We start from the raw sequence: 16,678 nt of genomic DNA on the forward strand, positions 1-16,678 counted from the left end.
GACTTGCTTGTAATTCTGAACAAGAACTGTTAGTCTTAAACATCAGACAGATCCCCCTAGTTCTCTAGCAAAGCATCACCCAAACCATGCTTTTGAACCCTCAGGGCCTATTTAGGGGTGTCTGTTCTGTACCTCAATTTATACAGTCTCATACTGTTACCAGAACAAAGCAAAACAAAAAACCCAGCACATTTTATGGGAGTGTGTTGTAAGCGTTAGACATGTAAAAGGGTCATAATTCTTGGGCTTTGGGTTTGTTTCTTGACATCACTCAAGTCTGGAGTTAAGTCTTGTCTAATATTAATGTATTTTTGAGTTGTTGGAGTTGGTCAGGAAAGAGTGGAATGTTGGTATTATAGAAAGCAGATCAACCATCTGTTTATAGTTCAGTTGTTTTTATTGTTCAGTCATGGTTTTCTTGAGAGATCTTAATGGAAATTATGGAAAAAGCTATTTATGATCACTCTTGATTATTTAGTTGTTCTGAGTGCTTCATGCATCTTTTCATGCAGTATCCTATGGATTTGGAAGTAGTATGTCTAGGAGGAAGCGTATGTTCCAATGTGTTGTGGAAGCATATGCTGAGGGAGAACTGTTTTACTCCTATGTTTAAAGTACAAAATTTTTTGCTTATTTAATTCCCCCTGTTGTACTTACCATATTTTCTTATTTTTTATAAAAAGTGCAAAGATTTTTAACAATTTCTAAGAAGCTTTAAGAACATTCAGGCTAATTTGAATGAAGGGATGCTATTGTGTTTTGTGTTGTTTGATGGGGTTTTTTTAACCAACCAAACTATTTTTGAGTTTATCACTGTGTGCATGGTCAGATTCTATAGATGGGAATTCTTGTGTGCTGGCAATAGGAAACAAAGCTGGCATGTTTTGAGAAATACACTGCGTGCTGCTGTTCCTGGAAGACTGATTATTTTTCAAGTGTTTCAATTAATATTAAACCAAATTAAGCTCCTGTATATCCTTAAACTTTGTTGCCGTTCACAGTGTTTGAACTAAATCACTTTGATTTCTGGTATGTAGGTCCTGCCTTTTGGCCATTTTTGTGTTGATCTAAGAATGTTGTTACACATCCTTTCAATATGAGCCCACAGAAGAATCTTCTTGGCAGCAAAATTCTCACTAATCACAGCTGTTGTATAAAATATTTAGTTAGGAGTAAGCATGCCTGACAGTGATGGTATAAATCACCTCATTTTGGACACATTTTTTAAAAATGGAGACACTACTGAACATCTGCTTTATGTGTGTCAATTTGAGACATGCTTTACATGTTGTGAAATGTTGACAGTGAGAGGTCAAGGCAAGATACGGCTTTGTGAAAAATTGTGACCATGATATCCTTGAATTTTTCTGTCCTTTCAAAATGACAAAAAACTTGTATTTATAGCTTGAATTCAACAGTTGTATAGCGCTAAAACAAGAAACAGTGCCAGTTTTTTAAAGGTATGAAGATTAGGTGTGACACATTGAAAATACATGTCTGAGTGAAAGATGAGAAGCTGCAGTAATACCTGTTCCTTGTGATTTGTTTCTGGTGTTGTTTGCTGTACATATTGAAAAACCATGAAGGCAGTGGAGGTGCTTCTGAGCTGAAGCCTCATGTAAATCTGTCTGATATTCACTGCTTTTTGAGCAAGAACGATGGAGAGGGACTATTTACAAGAGCATGTAGTGACAGAAAAAGGGGGAATGGCTTCAAATTGAGAGGGTAGATTTAGATTAGAGATCAGGAAGAAATTCTTTACTGTGAGGGTGGTGAGGCACTGAACAGGTTGCCCAGAGAAGTTGTGGATGCCCCATTCCTGGAGGTGTTCAAGGCCAGGTTGGATGCGGCTCTGAGCAACCTGATCTAATGAAAGGTGTCCCTGATTACAGCAGGGCTTTGGAACTAAGTGATCTTTAATGTCCCTTCCAACCCAAACCATTCTAGGATCCTATGATATTTTTACCTATATATATGTATTTATCAATAGATACTTTGGAAAAATCTTGACAATGTTTTCTAGTATCTCTTACTAGATCCTTAATTTGAGGATGAGTTGCTAGTACTTTAATTTTCTTTGGGATGTTTTAATAATTTTTTTTCAATATTTATATGTCACTTCTCTGATGTCAGAGTGAATGACTAGAGTAGAAAATTTATTTGGAAGTATTTCCACACAAAACATCTCTTTGTGCAAAAATACAGCTATTTAATGTTCCAGAGCTAAAACTATTTTGATCATCCAGACAGTCTTCTGGACTGGAAAGCAGGTGTGCTTTGTGTGTGTGTGTGTGTGTGTGAGTGTGCTTATTCACTGGTCTCCCAGGGCAGGCTGGGAGGGGAGGTTGGCTGGAGATACTGGTATCAGACCCCAAAGCTCTGCAGACACTTACTGTTCCAGAAAAGCTTTAACTTCCAGTACTATTTCAGATCATGGACTAGGAATTGTCACAATAATTTGTTCTGATAATGCTGCTTCAAGCCAAGCTGGTGTGCAGAAATACTGGTAACGTGTTCCTGCCTTCATGAGCTGTGCACAGCAGCAGTCTGAAAGTGCACCTGGCTGGGCAGGCCTTAATGCTGAGATGATAATCTCCTGACAATCACCAGGGCCCAAGATAGTCAGAAAGTTACGGCTCATGTGGACTATTTGTAAGTGATAAGGTTATCACAGACTTAATATGCATAGTTTTCTTTCAGACGTCTGGATTTAATGTTGAAAAGCATTTGGTAACTGCTCCAGTGTGCATCTGAGCCAGAAATCAGTCATCAGCATTTCCAGATCGGCAGTGATGTACATATTCCAGTACACAGATGGGGTTCAGCCTGGGAGAAATACCAGCTTGAATAAAAACAGGGACAGATACACCTTTATGCAACTTGTGTGTAAAAGTATGTTGCAGTTAGTTATGAAAAAAGAATAATAAAATGCTATTTCCATTGTTATATGTGAGGTAATTACTTGCTTAATTGCCAGACTGCTAAAGAAAACTTAGAGATAAATAAACCTGTACATTCAAGCAGCTGCTTTGTTTCAAGTTTCAGTGTGTCTGTGGTCTGTGGTAGGAAACTGTTATGGAGACTGGTAAACACTGTGCAGGTAACGAGTAGCTACTAGATTGTTGTGGTAATTGAAATATCCTGCTGTTATGGGGTGAACTTAACAAAAGGAGCTAAATCTTCTCTTCCATCTCACTTCTTTTTGAAGCTGCCTCTGCCAAAAGGAAACTAAGAGATTCTCCCACAAATTGCAAAACCAAAAATGAGCAAGTTGCAAAAAAGTCAAAAGCTAGTTATGTAAGTACTGTGTTTTTCTCTTTATGCATTGTAAAATAAACTGAATTACCTGACTTGGTCAGTGACAGTGGTGTGTTTTATCAGAAAATCCAGTTAAATCAGACCTTGCCATCTGAATGAGATTTTTGTACTTTTTTTGTTGTCGGTATTTTGAATGGAATTACCTGCTTTGTTCTTTAGTGCTTGTGGATTTGTATCACACCAGCCAGTTCACTGCTTTGGGGAAGTGGTTGAAGGCAGGCAGCAGTATGTGAGGCTCTGAGTACCACTCAGTTTTTGTGAACATCAGTGGGAATTACAGGCTTTGGATCACTTTGCCTCCTCAGGTCATTCCTTGTATTTCCTCAAGCACATGAAGTTAATATCTTTTGCTACTGCTATTCTTTGTTATAGAAGTAATGTTGCTTATATATTTGAAACTATGACTTAAAAAAATCTTTAAAAATAATGAATTGGTTACATTTAAAGGACTGACTACTTTGACCTCTGCTAATAAATGGGAACTTTGTCATGATCCTGGGCTATTTAGGATGGTATTTGGCAGATTTGCACAGTCCTACAGTGCTGTCATGAGGCCATCTCCCAGGCATCCCAGCAGACATCCTTGATAGCCACTTATGTAGAGAAAGGAAATTCTGCATAAGTGCTGGAGGCTGCATGAAGGAGGGTGACTGTTGAAATTTAGGCTAATGTTGTCCTCAGACAGAACCAAATAAAGAAAACACGGTTTTCCATTAAAGCAAAAAGACTACTACTCTTTTAGTTTAGTCCCCTTCTTCCTGAAAGAGAGATTTGAGTTGGGCTTGTTTCTCCTCACCAAACCCCTGGGTTTGGTTATGAAAGGAGACTTTAGTGAATTTTTAACTAGCCAGCCTAGCAAACAGTGCTCCACTGGACCTGGTTTCATGTATCAACCTGATTTCTGTTCTTGAGAGTTTCTTTACAATTAAGAGGGGAAGAATTGGAAAAAACAAATGTGGAACATGGGTTTTTAGAACTCATTATAGAGAACTATAGTGAGAACTTGCAGGGGTTTTTTTTCAGTCTTGCTTTTCCCTCTGGTTCCTAAGACCAGAGCATACTTGGGCAGCTATTCTATGGACTGTAGCTGCTGTCTTAGTGACACTGTAGGCTCACTGAGGAAAGGAATGATGTCCTCTGTTACTCAGAGTGCCTCTGGGTGATCTGGTTTGTGTTCCTTCCGCAAAGTAAACATTGATCCAGCCTGTTGGTATCTCTGCTGTAGACAAGTAGCTCTGTAACCACTTTGCATTCAAAGCTCTAGGAAGAAACTGGATTTTCTGATAAAACACACCCCACTGTCACTGGTGTGGTGAGTACAAAGCAGAGCAGCTTGTGGCCTGTGGAAGTTTTGGCACTTGTTAACTTCCATTTTGCAGGCTGATAGTAGCTGTTAGTGAAGCTATTGTTGATGAAAAGTTTTACCAGTCTTTGATGTGACTCCATGATGCTGTGACATAATATTTGGGGATTTTTTAACCCATCAATCTTAATATAAGCACACCATTTGACATGTTCATAGGCTTTGGTGGGTTAAACACTGCGTGCTTAGTAATCTAATCTGATTGCTAACCTTGACTTCTTCTGCCTTAAAATCATCCAGAATTACTAACAATTTTTGATTTTAAAGCAATATAAACTAGACCGTTCTAAATTAACTGTCTTTTGGTATATAACTTGGCACTGTGTATGCTTATCAAGCAAAGAGTTCCAGTTTTTGTGATGGAAGGCATTTTCTATGTTTATGACAGTTTTGGTCTTTCTTTGATCATTGACTATGTATGAGGAATCACTGCAACTTGAATTTGTCTTACGTGCTTTTGTCATTTAGAGTAGCTCTTTAAAGGATAAGCAATATTGATGAGGTTTTCTTCTGTTTCTGTAGTTGTATTTTATATTAAACCTACCTTTCTTTAACATAGCTGGATGACTCAGAACCCAAAAGACAATGGGAGAGGCAAGAGATGCTTGTGAAGAAGTTGCAAGGTACATTCCCTGGATTGGATAAGGAGGTGAGCTGATGTATCCCTATGGCACATCAGGTTTTGACTTCTTAAGAAAACTGCAGCTGTTGATAGTCCATATGAAACACTTCTTTTACCAGCAGCAATTTTGGAAAGAGCCCAGGGTAGGAAGGTTTTTGCTGTTCCTCCTTTTAGAATGTAGCTTGTCCTGAACTGAGAGCAGTGGGATGTGGTTAGGACTATACAGAACTTCTCTTCCTACATTTCTGGCCCTATGACAGGCCTAGCATAGTCAAATTTGATGACTTTTTATAATAATGCAAGGGGAAGTGATCCCTCCCTCTCTCACTCTTCTCCCCCAGACTGCTAAATGTATCATTCACTTTGTTTTAGTTTAGTATCTGATGATTCTCAGCGACTGCTCATCAAGTACTGAGCTTTAAACTGTTGGAAGCAAAGCTTGTTCACGTGTGTTCTTACACTTCTCAAAAGTGGAGCGCAGCTCTGCCTAAACTGAGTGTGTGAAGATTAACTGAAGGGTTTTCTCCTTTTGATTTCCTTTATTTTGAATCGCCTGATTTTGAAATTCAGGGGTTTTCTTTGCCTGGTGTTATTAGGCACAGTAATTTAGCTTGTGCTTATCTCACCACAATGCCAAATGTCTTATTTTTCACTAGGAGCTGAGAGAGGTACTTCAGGAACATAACTGGGTGTTTCATGATGCACTGGAAGCCCTGAAAATATTTGCAGACGATGAGGAGGGTAAAGACAGATTTATAATTCATTTTATCCTGAGACAAAACAGACTTGTGATACAAATACTTTTGAATGTCCAGCAGTGACAGTCCTGACAGCAACATGCCTAGAAACTTGCACTTGTACTTGAAATTAGTATTACAGGGAGGATAAAAGAAGGAAAATAAATTTGTCTGTATTTTTATCTTTTGCTCTGTAAGTAGGGATAAGTCTCTTTATCCTGCTAATACAGGTAGGCATAAAAAGTTTTAATTACCTATGGGTATATCTTAAAATATATTTTGATAAATGTCAAAGCTGATACCTGCTCCCTTCCTGCTTGTTTAAAAATAAGCTTGTTTTTTAACTGGACTAATTTGTAAATTACTGGTTTCTAAACCAGTAATTGCAGATAACTGCATAGGTAACAAGTGATACATGCTATTTTGTCCTTGTAAAATGTATTCTAGGAGAGAAACATACTAGAAATAGGCCTTGAATTATGCAACCCATCTGTAAATACCAGTACTTCAAATGTGGCAGGGAGCAAACCCAGTGATTCCAAGTAAATCTGCGAGTTATAAATTAAGTACTATTTAATGAATTGATTACTTTTCAGTGTGTTACACAGCTGTCAGATATGTGCATGCTTTTCTGTATCAGCTATTTAAGCGTTCTTGGGATAGGGCAGTGTTCTTAATTGAGTTATTTACAAGTGGAGAGAGCTATCAGTACTCAGGAAGTTGAGTCCTTACTGCTGCTTCTGAGAAGGCAGATGTCAGGGTTGGATTCAGTCAGTAGCAAGCTGGGATTGGGCAGAAGAGAAACTTCTACACTGCAAGTGCTGTCTTCCAGTGAGGGAATCAAAACCCATGCAAGTTCTGAAAACGACTTGCTTGTGCTTTGTTAAATAACTTTTGTCTCAACTGTTCTGACAGCTGAGTTATTTTGGCTGGAGATGCCTCATTCTTTGAGTTCTTTTAACAAGTGCATGTTTTCGTTGTCCCATCTCTAATACTGTACTGTAATGCATTAAAAAGGAAAAAAATAGATCATTTTCTTGGTGAAAAAAAGGATTGTTTTCTCAAATCAGCAGAATTAATGTCTCTGCAGTCAAGTGCAGTGGGACCAGTGTCTCATCTTAAGGATACATCAGAGTTCTTAACAGTTTGCTCTTACCTCAGAGCTTCTGCAGCTCACAAGTATTACATTATGTTCATCATCTCTGTTTTAAGATACTTAAAACCTTCTTCTATTTGAGCATTATACAAATTAGCTTTTCTTATCCTACACTCACAGTTGGAGCTATTTACATGTTTTATACAGATTTGCTTTTCTTTTCTTTTCATAACACCTGCTGTTGAGTTTTTGTGTATTAAATACTAGAACTGTGTTTTACAGATCTCTAGGTTTTATTTTGGAAGAACAACTTGTGTTTGCACCAGCCCTTAACCAATATGCATTGACTTGTTGCCTTCTATGTTGCATGCATAGGTATAGAATTTCCTCCCAAAAGGAAAGTTGTTGACTGGAGTGAAGCCTCCACCGAGAGCCAAAGTGATGAGAGTAAAGAGAAGACAAAGCAGAAATTTTCTGAGAAAGAGCAGAACGGCTTTCAGAAAAAGGACAAAGGCAAAAGGAGCATTTGGAGCGCTAAAAGAGAAACAGAACACATGGAGGACGAGTCCGCTTCCGAAGATGGCGGAAGCTCCCTGGATGAGGACTACAGCAGCGGCGATGAAGTGATGGAGGATGGCTACAAAGCGAAAATCCTCAGCTTCCTGCAGGATGCTTCCCTGAGCGAACTGACTCTGATTCCCCAGTGTTCTCAGAAAAAGGCTCAGAAGATAATAGCACTCCGGCCCTTTAACAGCTGGGAGGCTCTGGTAGGTCTGCATTCTTCCTTTCCTATCCTCAGCCTGCCTAGAGTCAAGGTGGCTTCAGCCTAGAGAGGCTTAGATGGGTGGCCTTTTCCTCATTAGGCTAAAATGCTATGTTCCTCCTAAGCCAATAGCGTTTCAAATAGTGTCATATGACCTGATTTTGAATGAATTAAGGGGTGATTTTTCTGGAAAACTCAAGCTGATTGGCTGACATTACTGTCACTCACTCTGTAAGCATAGAAAGTTGGTTGATTTCACAGCAGAAGGAGAAATTGGAGCTTTCACTTAAGAAGGAGGTGTTTGCTAGCCTGTTCTGAGCTCTTGTAGCTGAAAACACATGCAGGAGGGAAGAACGTGGCAGGACCTTTACTGCAGACGCTTGTGTAGCAGCAGCAGCTTCCAGGATAGCTCCATGATTGAAGAAGCCAGCATGGATATTTTCAGTTTCAGGCAAGAAATGGTCGTTCTCTTTTTTTTTTTTTTTCTTCTTTTGTGCCTTTATTCTACTGCAGCTTAGTGTCTAGCATGGTTTTGCTAGCTAAGCAATGCAGCCATTTTTAGTGGAGTGAGCTGCTGTGTTTTTGTTAATGAAAGGTAAAGCAGCAGAAGGCTAAGCCACAATCCACCACAGAAGGGACAAGGATATCTGTGGGTAAGTACATTATCTACTGTCGCTGCATTGTTACTTTCAGATGTTTACCACGGCTTTTTTGTAGACTTCACATTTCATACAGTTTCAGTTAACTGCAAGACATCAAACCTGCTAAGAGCAATGTGCTGGTAAGAAATTTGAAGTGCATTACAGCAGATTGTCTTGATTTAATTTATTAGTGCTTTGGATTTTAAAGCAGTAACTGTGCATAGGCCTTTTTACAAAGTAATTGGTGTTTTCTTCATCAGTGTGCATTCTGAACCCCCCCCCGCACTGACATATGCAAGAACTTCTTCAATATGTGTAAAACAATAACATTTATTATCCTGTGTGTGAAATATTATACCACAAAACAGTAAGGGATACAAAAAAGAATTTTAAGGAAAACAAAATGATCTTTGTTTTGTTGCAAGGTGGGGGGGGGGGGGGCGAGACAAGAGGACGATACTTAAAAAAAATACAAGGTACAGGTATGCTGCAAAAGAAATCCGTTTTGCCCCAAGCCTTTGGCGTCTCACAGAACATCTGTCGTGCAGCTATTCCTTTCTAAACTTGTTGGATTTTGCCTGAGCTTAATTCTTTGCAGAAGTATTTGCTACAGGGCTCTTCTGCTCTTCTCTGTGTAAAATATTTTACAGTTGAAAAAAAAAAAAAAGCTGCATGGGCCTGTTTGAATTCAAAATTTGTCTTTCATGAAGATTGCTGCTGTCAGCAGCCACATGTTCATGTAGTATTGTGAATACTTGCCCAGAATAGAAGTGATTTGCAGCAGATTTTAGCAGATGTTTTGTATCAGTGTGGCTTTAATTGTTTATAAAGATCCAGTAGCTCAGTAATCCAGTGTTTCTCCTACCAATTAATAAGAGTGGTTAGAATAATGGAGAGAGCTGAATCAGTTACAGCATTAAAGAAATTGGCTTAGTTTTAAGGTCTCTTTACTGTAATGGTATCTTGTGTAACACAATGTAAAGCACTATAAGTTGTTACCACTTGTTCATTATTAGAATTGAGGAAGATATTAAGACTCTAAGCCTGAGATTAAAACTAAAGCCTGCTGTTTTGTAAATTGACTGTTTTATTCCAGGAAAACACAAATGAGAATGCCTTTCTTTTTATTCTAGACAATCTTTTTAAGTCGGACTAAGCTATTTTGTTTCCAAGAGGATTTAAATTAATTTCATAAGCTCATAAGGTTAATAAGAACACTTGGAAATACTTATTCTTTGGAGTAGATATTTCAGACAAATGTTTAACTTGATCTAGCAATGTTTAAAATACATAGAAAATAATTTAGCAGACGTGGCTCTCAAAATAAATGGAGAGAGCTGAAATTGTCCTTGCTCACAAAGATTAATTTATATGGCAGTTTAGAAGTGCCTACACTGTAGATTAAGTACATTTTCCAGGAGGGTAGTTTTATCCAGTCTTCAGTGCTGGACACGACTGGCTGGGAGAACCTCCTCTCAAACACCAACTTGCATAAAGAGTACTCGGATATGTCCTTGAGGCTTTATGTGTCTGTCTCCTTGGAGAAGTGAGCAAGGTGTGCAGTGTGCAAGGACTGGTGCCCTCTCTCCAGAGTACGTCGTGTGCATAGGGAAAGTAGTAGGTAACAAAAGAAATTGGGATGTGTTTTCTGAGAGCACCTCTCTCAGTGCTTGTCATATTCACAACCTAAAACTGCACACTGCTTCCTGAGGCAGAGGCTTTGGAAGGGTGGGCCCAGGTGCTTCTGCAAAGCCCAAGCACAGAGCTGAGATATAGGAGGAGGTGTGATGGGCAGATGGGAGATCATGAGGGGCAGCCCTGCACTGCTGGGAATTGGGCATTAGAACACAGGAGGAGCAGATGAGTGGTAGACATACTAAAGGATGGTCAGCAGAAAAGCATGGCTGTGACATCCAGGAGGAGAGGCAGGAATGAGCTCCAAGAGTGCCGTCATCTGTGGAGGGGAAGGTGAAGCAAAGGATCAGACCAAGCTGCAGGACAGGGTGGAGAGAAAAGTTCACCTCCCTTTGTCTAGGTCTGCTGTCTTATGTTACATAGATCTTGTGCAAGAGGCACAGCCATGTTTTTCTCTCTCAATGCAGGTCTGCTCTGTGCTGGCTTTATGCTCTACCTCCTCTAGACAGAGATGAGGTAGTAAACCAACAGCTGTTAAGAGAGACCTCCTCTCCTGGTGGGTCTTTTCACAGAATATTAGAAATTCTGAGTTGGAAGGAACCCACAAGGGTATCAAAGCCCAACTCCTGTAGCCCGGCACAGGACAGCCCCATGTGTGCCTGAGAGCATTGTCCAAGTGCTTCTTGAATTCTGTCAGGCTTGGTACTGTGACTACTTCCATGAGGATCCTATTCCAGTGCCCAGTCACCCTCTGGGTGAAGAACCTTTTTCTGATACCGAACCTAAACCTCCTCTGACACAGCTTCAGGCCATTCCTTCAGGTCCTGTCCTTGGTCACCGCAGAGAAGAGATCAGTGTCTGCCTCTCCAGTTCCCCTTGTGAGGAATTTGTAACTGCAGTGAGGTCCCCCCTCAATCCCCTGTGTTGGCTTTTCACCTCTTCTGTTTGCTTTGAGGTCCCAGTGATGCCCCACTGGCACACATTGTGGGCCAGCAGACAGCATGGTTTCTTTCCTTGGTGGAAGAACTTGTGGGCACCAATTGCCCTTTGCCCTGTCCTCACTCCTCTAAAATCTTGTTGGTGCTTAATTATATTTTAACAGTGCTCTGTTTTCCAAACTGTGGCATTGACCAGTGTTGGAAACTGCAGTACTCAGCACCATTTCTCAGCAGAGAGGCTGAGAGCACAGTCATGTAAGGGCAGTACCTGCATGGGTTTATTGGTTTTCTCTGTTTTTGTATTTCGAGTTCTTTTACTCAGAGTTCGAATTTAAATGCAGGAGATAAAGAATTCTTGTTCGGACTTAGTTGTTTATTATATCTTATCAGTAATACAGCTGCACAGTGTGTGCCTCTTAGTTGACAGGGTGGAAAATGGCCATGAGTTCTCACTTCCAAGGTTTTTTAAAGTCTAAATTAACCAATTATGAAATGCTAAGTAATATGTTTTTACTTACAATCCAATTACTAACTTCTCATGTCCTGTGGTGCGGAACTTCTGAACCAATACCATAATCCCTAGATTTATGAAGAAGAAAGAGAAAGAAGACGACATAAATCCACACCCAAAATCCTCCATATTGCAACCTATTATTACCTATATCCTCTAAACCTAATTTTCTACATTTCTACATATTTCACCCAGTGATATAACTTTTAGTTACACAGCAACAGCCTCAGTGTTATCACACAATTTAGGAAGCTTTTCCCAGGGTTATGGATCGAATACAGTGTGTTTCTGAGGATCACTGCCTCTCAGCACTGAAAGGCTGAAATTCTCAGAACCCAGGGTTCCAACAGGGTTTAGTGTGTGCCAAGAAATGAAGGCAGAGCCAAGACTGGCTCCCAGAGGAGCTCAGCTGGGGTGTTGGGGTCTGGGGTGGTGGTCTGTTCCTTGGCCTGCTGTGTGTGCCCAATGCAATTTCCTGCTGGCTCTGGTAAATGCTGGAGAGGAACTGGAGAGGGTTTAATGCTGTTCAGCTTCTTATTTTTAAGGTGTATAACTGTTACCTATTTGAATTTCCTTTTAGTGTAAAAATATATGTATCTCTGTGAGATTTGCTGTATCCTCTCATTTTTGTCATTCACAGTATTACTCTGTCACAAAATAAGCTGTCTTGTTTAGTATTTAAAGACTTTGTGGTTTAAACAATGTCTGTAGAAATTCTTACAGAATACACACAAGTAAAGCTGATGGAAAGTGTTACATAGAAATGCTGACATAGCACATCACTTCTGGGGGAATAGGAGAACTGAGCTGTCAGTGGTGGATGTATTTGTCCATCATATTCTGTACACTGCAGCAGTATATGAGCTAGGAGATACAGACTCAAGCGAGGGTAGCTCGCTTTGTCATCTCATTTTGTTTGGCTGCACATGTACAAACTGCCACAAAACCCAAACTCCACAACCGCCTTGCACCAAAGCCAGCTGAAGGGAAGCAGCAAATGCATCAGGTTAGAAAAGGAAAACTGCTCAACAGTGCAACTGGAGTTTGTTGATTGAGGCTGAGCCTTTCACCCTTAGGCATTAAAGTGAGAGCCCAGATCATCTTGCAAGTGGTGTAAAGTAAGCCTAAGCAGAGTACGCTGGTGTGGCAATTCCAGGTGTGCCGTGGAAGCTCATGGATTCAGTTTCCTTGATGGACTCACATTTTTGGGCCTCATTTGAAAAAAGGTGAACTTGGGAGGGTGTCAGAACCTCTAGAAAGCAAAGGCCACCCGTGGATCTGCTTTGTGCTCTGAGCAGGGTAACACCCTGTGTTTCACATGCAAACCAGTGGCTGAAGTATTTCTTGTTGCAACTTGGATGTTGATGTTAATGTGCTGACATGAAACAATACCATTTCTTTTAATAACAGATGGCTCAATTCTCCACACCTTTACTTATGGATTACAGGATTTCTATTCATGCCAACCAAAGCTTTAGGCATCAAAACAAATTTTGAATTTTTGTAGGCACCTATTAAAAACTGTGTTCTTTTTTATTTCTAAATAGAGGTGTCTATTCAGAAAACTTTGCAGGTGTTGACATGTGCATTTTAGCCTGGTCTAACCTATGAGTGTTGGTAAACTTTCTGGGGTTTGTTTAAAATGGAAAAAACAGAAACAAAACAAACATAGCCCCCAACTGTAATTGCCTCACTTCATTTATTTTTCCAATATTTTTCTAATGAAAGCTGGTTTTAAAATTTTATTTTACTGTAAATTCAATCTGGTTACACTCTTCACCGTAACAAAACTTGCTTTTACTCTGCAATGTGGCAAAATTGGTGAGTTGCTTAATACATAATAACTGGATCATATGACTCCTTTTTTATGGAAGGAATTCTTGGAGGATATATGCATATGGAGTCTTGTGGTAAATTTTAACAGCTCCCTGATCAAAAATTCAGAAAACTCTGTGTGAAAATCACCTCTGTTTTAATATAAGAATGGCAAATCCAAAGCATCTTGTATTCTTCAATTCTTTAAATCCATTAATAAACAAAAAAAGGTATCTGTTCTTTACAGTGAAATATGGATAACTACTTGTGAAAATACTGTCATTATAAATATTACCCCAGTTACTGCAGAAACATATTTAGTGGTAGGTTTTACACTTTCTGCAGATGGCACTACATGGAATTCAGGAGAAATTGATGGGCCTGAAGGGCCTGTTTTGACACAGCTTCAGGCTGCTTGGCTCAGACATGTAGACTATTCATACTGTGATGAAGATCCGAAGTTTAGAGGAAGGAAATACAAAGTAACTAGTGTGGACTTGAGGAAGCAAGTGGTAGAAGTAAGGCTTCTCTGTCCTGTCAGTACTTGGTGGCCACAGAAAACCTGGTGTAGTTTTGGGAAACTTCGTATCCTTTTTTTTTTTTTTTTTTTTTTTTTTTTTTTTTTTTATATGCCTAAGTCTAGTTTGAATGTGTCCTTTGTGGTGGAGTCAGAACTAGAACCAAGTAATGCTGAGCCCCAGACAGACCCATAATGAAATGTAGTAACCTTCGTTATAGGTTCATTTGTTTGCCTTGATGCCTACGTTATGCTTACATCCTACATCTTTAGTATCTAATAGGGTTTGTTTAAAAGGGCATCTTAATGAGAATGAGTGCTTTTTTTCCTTCCTTTTAGGGTTTTGTTCTGTTAGTGTGTCTGGCCTTCAAAGCTGGCTTTGCACTGTATGTTGCCTCCTGTTGAGGATTTTGAGTTCAAAGTGCCTGCATTTTACATTAGAAACTCTTCAGAGAATTTATATCTCTTGCACTGTGGGGAGCTGCAGTGATGACCTTCAGTGTGGATTCACGCAGTTTGCAGTGGGCCAAGTGTGAGGAGTATTTGAAGATTTGAGAGAAGATGGAAATGCTGTTGCTGTCTCCTACTTGAATTACTGCCTGCAGCAGCTGTGGATTTTCACTGCAGCACCTTTGCTGCTATTACCACTACTCACAGAATTTTTTTTAATCATTTTGCAGTTTACAAAAATGACAAAGACTACTGGTTTGTCAGAAGATATAGTGTGGAACTGCAAGATACTGCTGAAGGAGAGGGATGTGGTTCTAAAGCTCATGAATAAATGTGAAGACATTTCCAATAAACTGACAAAACAGGTAACCAGGATTACTGGAGATGGAGGATGTGGATGGAACATAGAGCAACCCTCCATTCTGAATCGCAGGTATCTCTCATTTTTATACTTTATAAGGGTGTTGGACAAAGAGGTGTACTTGAAGACTGGGATTTTCAAAAAAGTAGTTTCTGAAAGTAGAGTTGCAGATTTTTCATACTTAGCTCTCAGTGAGCTAAACAGTGATGTGCAACACTTGCGAGAATCTAACAGATTTTTTAAGTGTATCGGGAAAACTGGTGAGCAGGATAAGAACATAAATTATAACTGTTTTATTTCCTGCAGTTTCTGGTGAATGTAACAGCCAACCTTAAGCAATGGAATCGTGAGTTGTCAGCTTATTTCAAATAAAAGTCCAAACAAACCTGCATCTGTAACGGGGGACAGATTTCAAATGGGATTAGATTTCAAAGATGCTAAATTGGAACAAATCTGAACAAACTGGGAAGGTTTATCAGCTGGATGAAAGACCTTGGTCAGGAAGTTCAGATGTGCAAAGTAATCTGAAACTCTGTATCCAGTGGGAGTAGCAGCAGGGATGTGTTGTGGGCAAGGATTTATTTCAAAATTGGAAAGGTTCTCCAAATAGATATTAGGAGTGAAGAGAGAGCTTAGGAGGAATGAAAATGGATATGGATATGGATATGGATATGGTGGAGGGCATTATCCTAAGGGTTAGGAAGCATAGGGTTGTAGTGGGATTGGCTAAAGTAGCAGCTTGAATTAGAGTTGGATGTTGTTACAAGTAAACAGCAAAAGGATTCTCATGTATGCGAGAATAAAACCTGGGAGGAAGCAAGAAGTCTTTGGAGGAAGAACATCAGTGACATTTTTTATTTGGAAAAAGTGCTGGACTGGGTGACGCGCTGTTGAGTGTGCTTTGTGCGTTGTATGTTTAGGTTTGGGTTTTTCTTTGGTGCTGACACAAACAGTAATTGTACAACAGAGCAAAATTAGGAATGCAGCTGCAAAATGCCACTTAATTCATGGTGTATTTTTAAAAAGAGTGATTCTGTAGCTGCTTGTATCTGGTTGTGTATCACTGATTGTAGAAGAAAAGTATTTCTTGTGTTACTCACTTTGATCATTTTAGGTCTATGAAAAAGCAAGCAACTCAGTTTGTGTACGGGTGACTGATTAATAAAGTTTGTGGTTTTCATTACACAAGGAGATCTGGAGGGCATTAAAATAAAGGCAATGTTAAACTTGCCATTCTGTGATTACCGTAAGTGTAAAGTTGTGTTTCATGGAGAAACAAATAAAAGGTGGTAATAAGCTTGATTATTTTTAACAGTTTAAAACTGAAGCCATATCAGAAAATTGGTTTGAACTGGTTAGCACTGCTATATAAACATGGATTGAATGGCATCTTGGCTGATGAAATGGTGAGTGTGAAACTGCTTATTTAAGAATCATTAAAATTTTGCAGAAAAGACTTTGTTAAATCCTTGCCTAGAAACCTAAAGCAGATTATAAGTAATCTTAAATTGCAAATAGTTCTCCAAGATCTTAGAAGCTGCTGAACTCCTTCTTTCCATTTGAAAATCAAAAGTAGCCTAAAATTTGTGGACACTGACAATTACAAGTCACATGGTGTCTTCTGATGCAATGGAACCAGTTTCTACCACAACACGTTGTTTTCAAACCATGGATTTTAACAGCTCCTGGCCCCAAAATAAAATTCATTCTACTTGTCCAGCATTTAGTGTAGTGAGCACCTGTTTTCTCCATTTCTCCATCAGTTTCAAAACAGGCAGATAATAATAATTCAGGAAAAATTAAATGGGTAGAAACATTCAGTGCTTCTCCAGAAGCAGCATTTCCACCATCTCTTTTCATGACACTCCCCATCAACTTTGAGCTAAGAGAGAGACAAGCTTATGGGTTTTA

General features: G+C 39.4%; 1 protein-coding gene across 1 annotated transcript in view; it reads left to right on the forward strand.

The window, feature by feature from the left end:
- The window catches only part of SMARCAD1 (SNF2 related chromatin remodeling ATPase with DExD box 1), a 41,956-nt gene that overhangs the window by 14,586 nt on the left and 10,692 nt on the right, over positions 1-16,678 (forward strand). The window contains 6 exon segments of the mRNA XM_082281411.1: positions 3,209-3,297; positions 5,241-5,330; positions 5,960-6,044; positions 7,512-7,903; positions 14,637-14,839; positions 16,083-16,173. Of these exon segments, the coding sequence (XP_082137537.1) occupies positions 3,209-3,297; positions 5,241-5,330; positions 5,960-6,044; positions 7,512-7,903; positions 14,637-14,839; positions 16,083-16,173 (950 nt within the window).

This window comes from Coloeus monedula (genome assembly GCF_965178545.1).
Source record: "Coloeus monedula genome assembly, chromosome: 5".
Taxonomy (NCBI): Eukaryota; Metazoa; Chordata; class Aves; order Passeriformes; family Corvidae; genus Coloeus; species Coloeus monedula.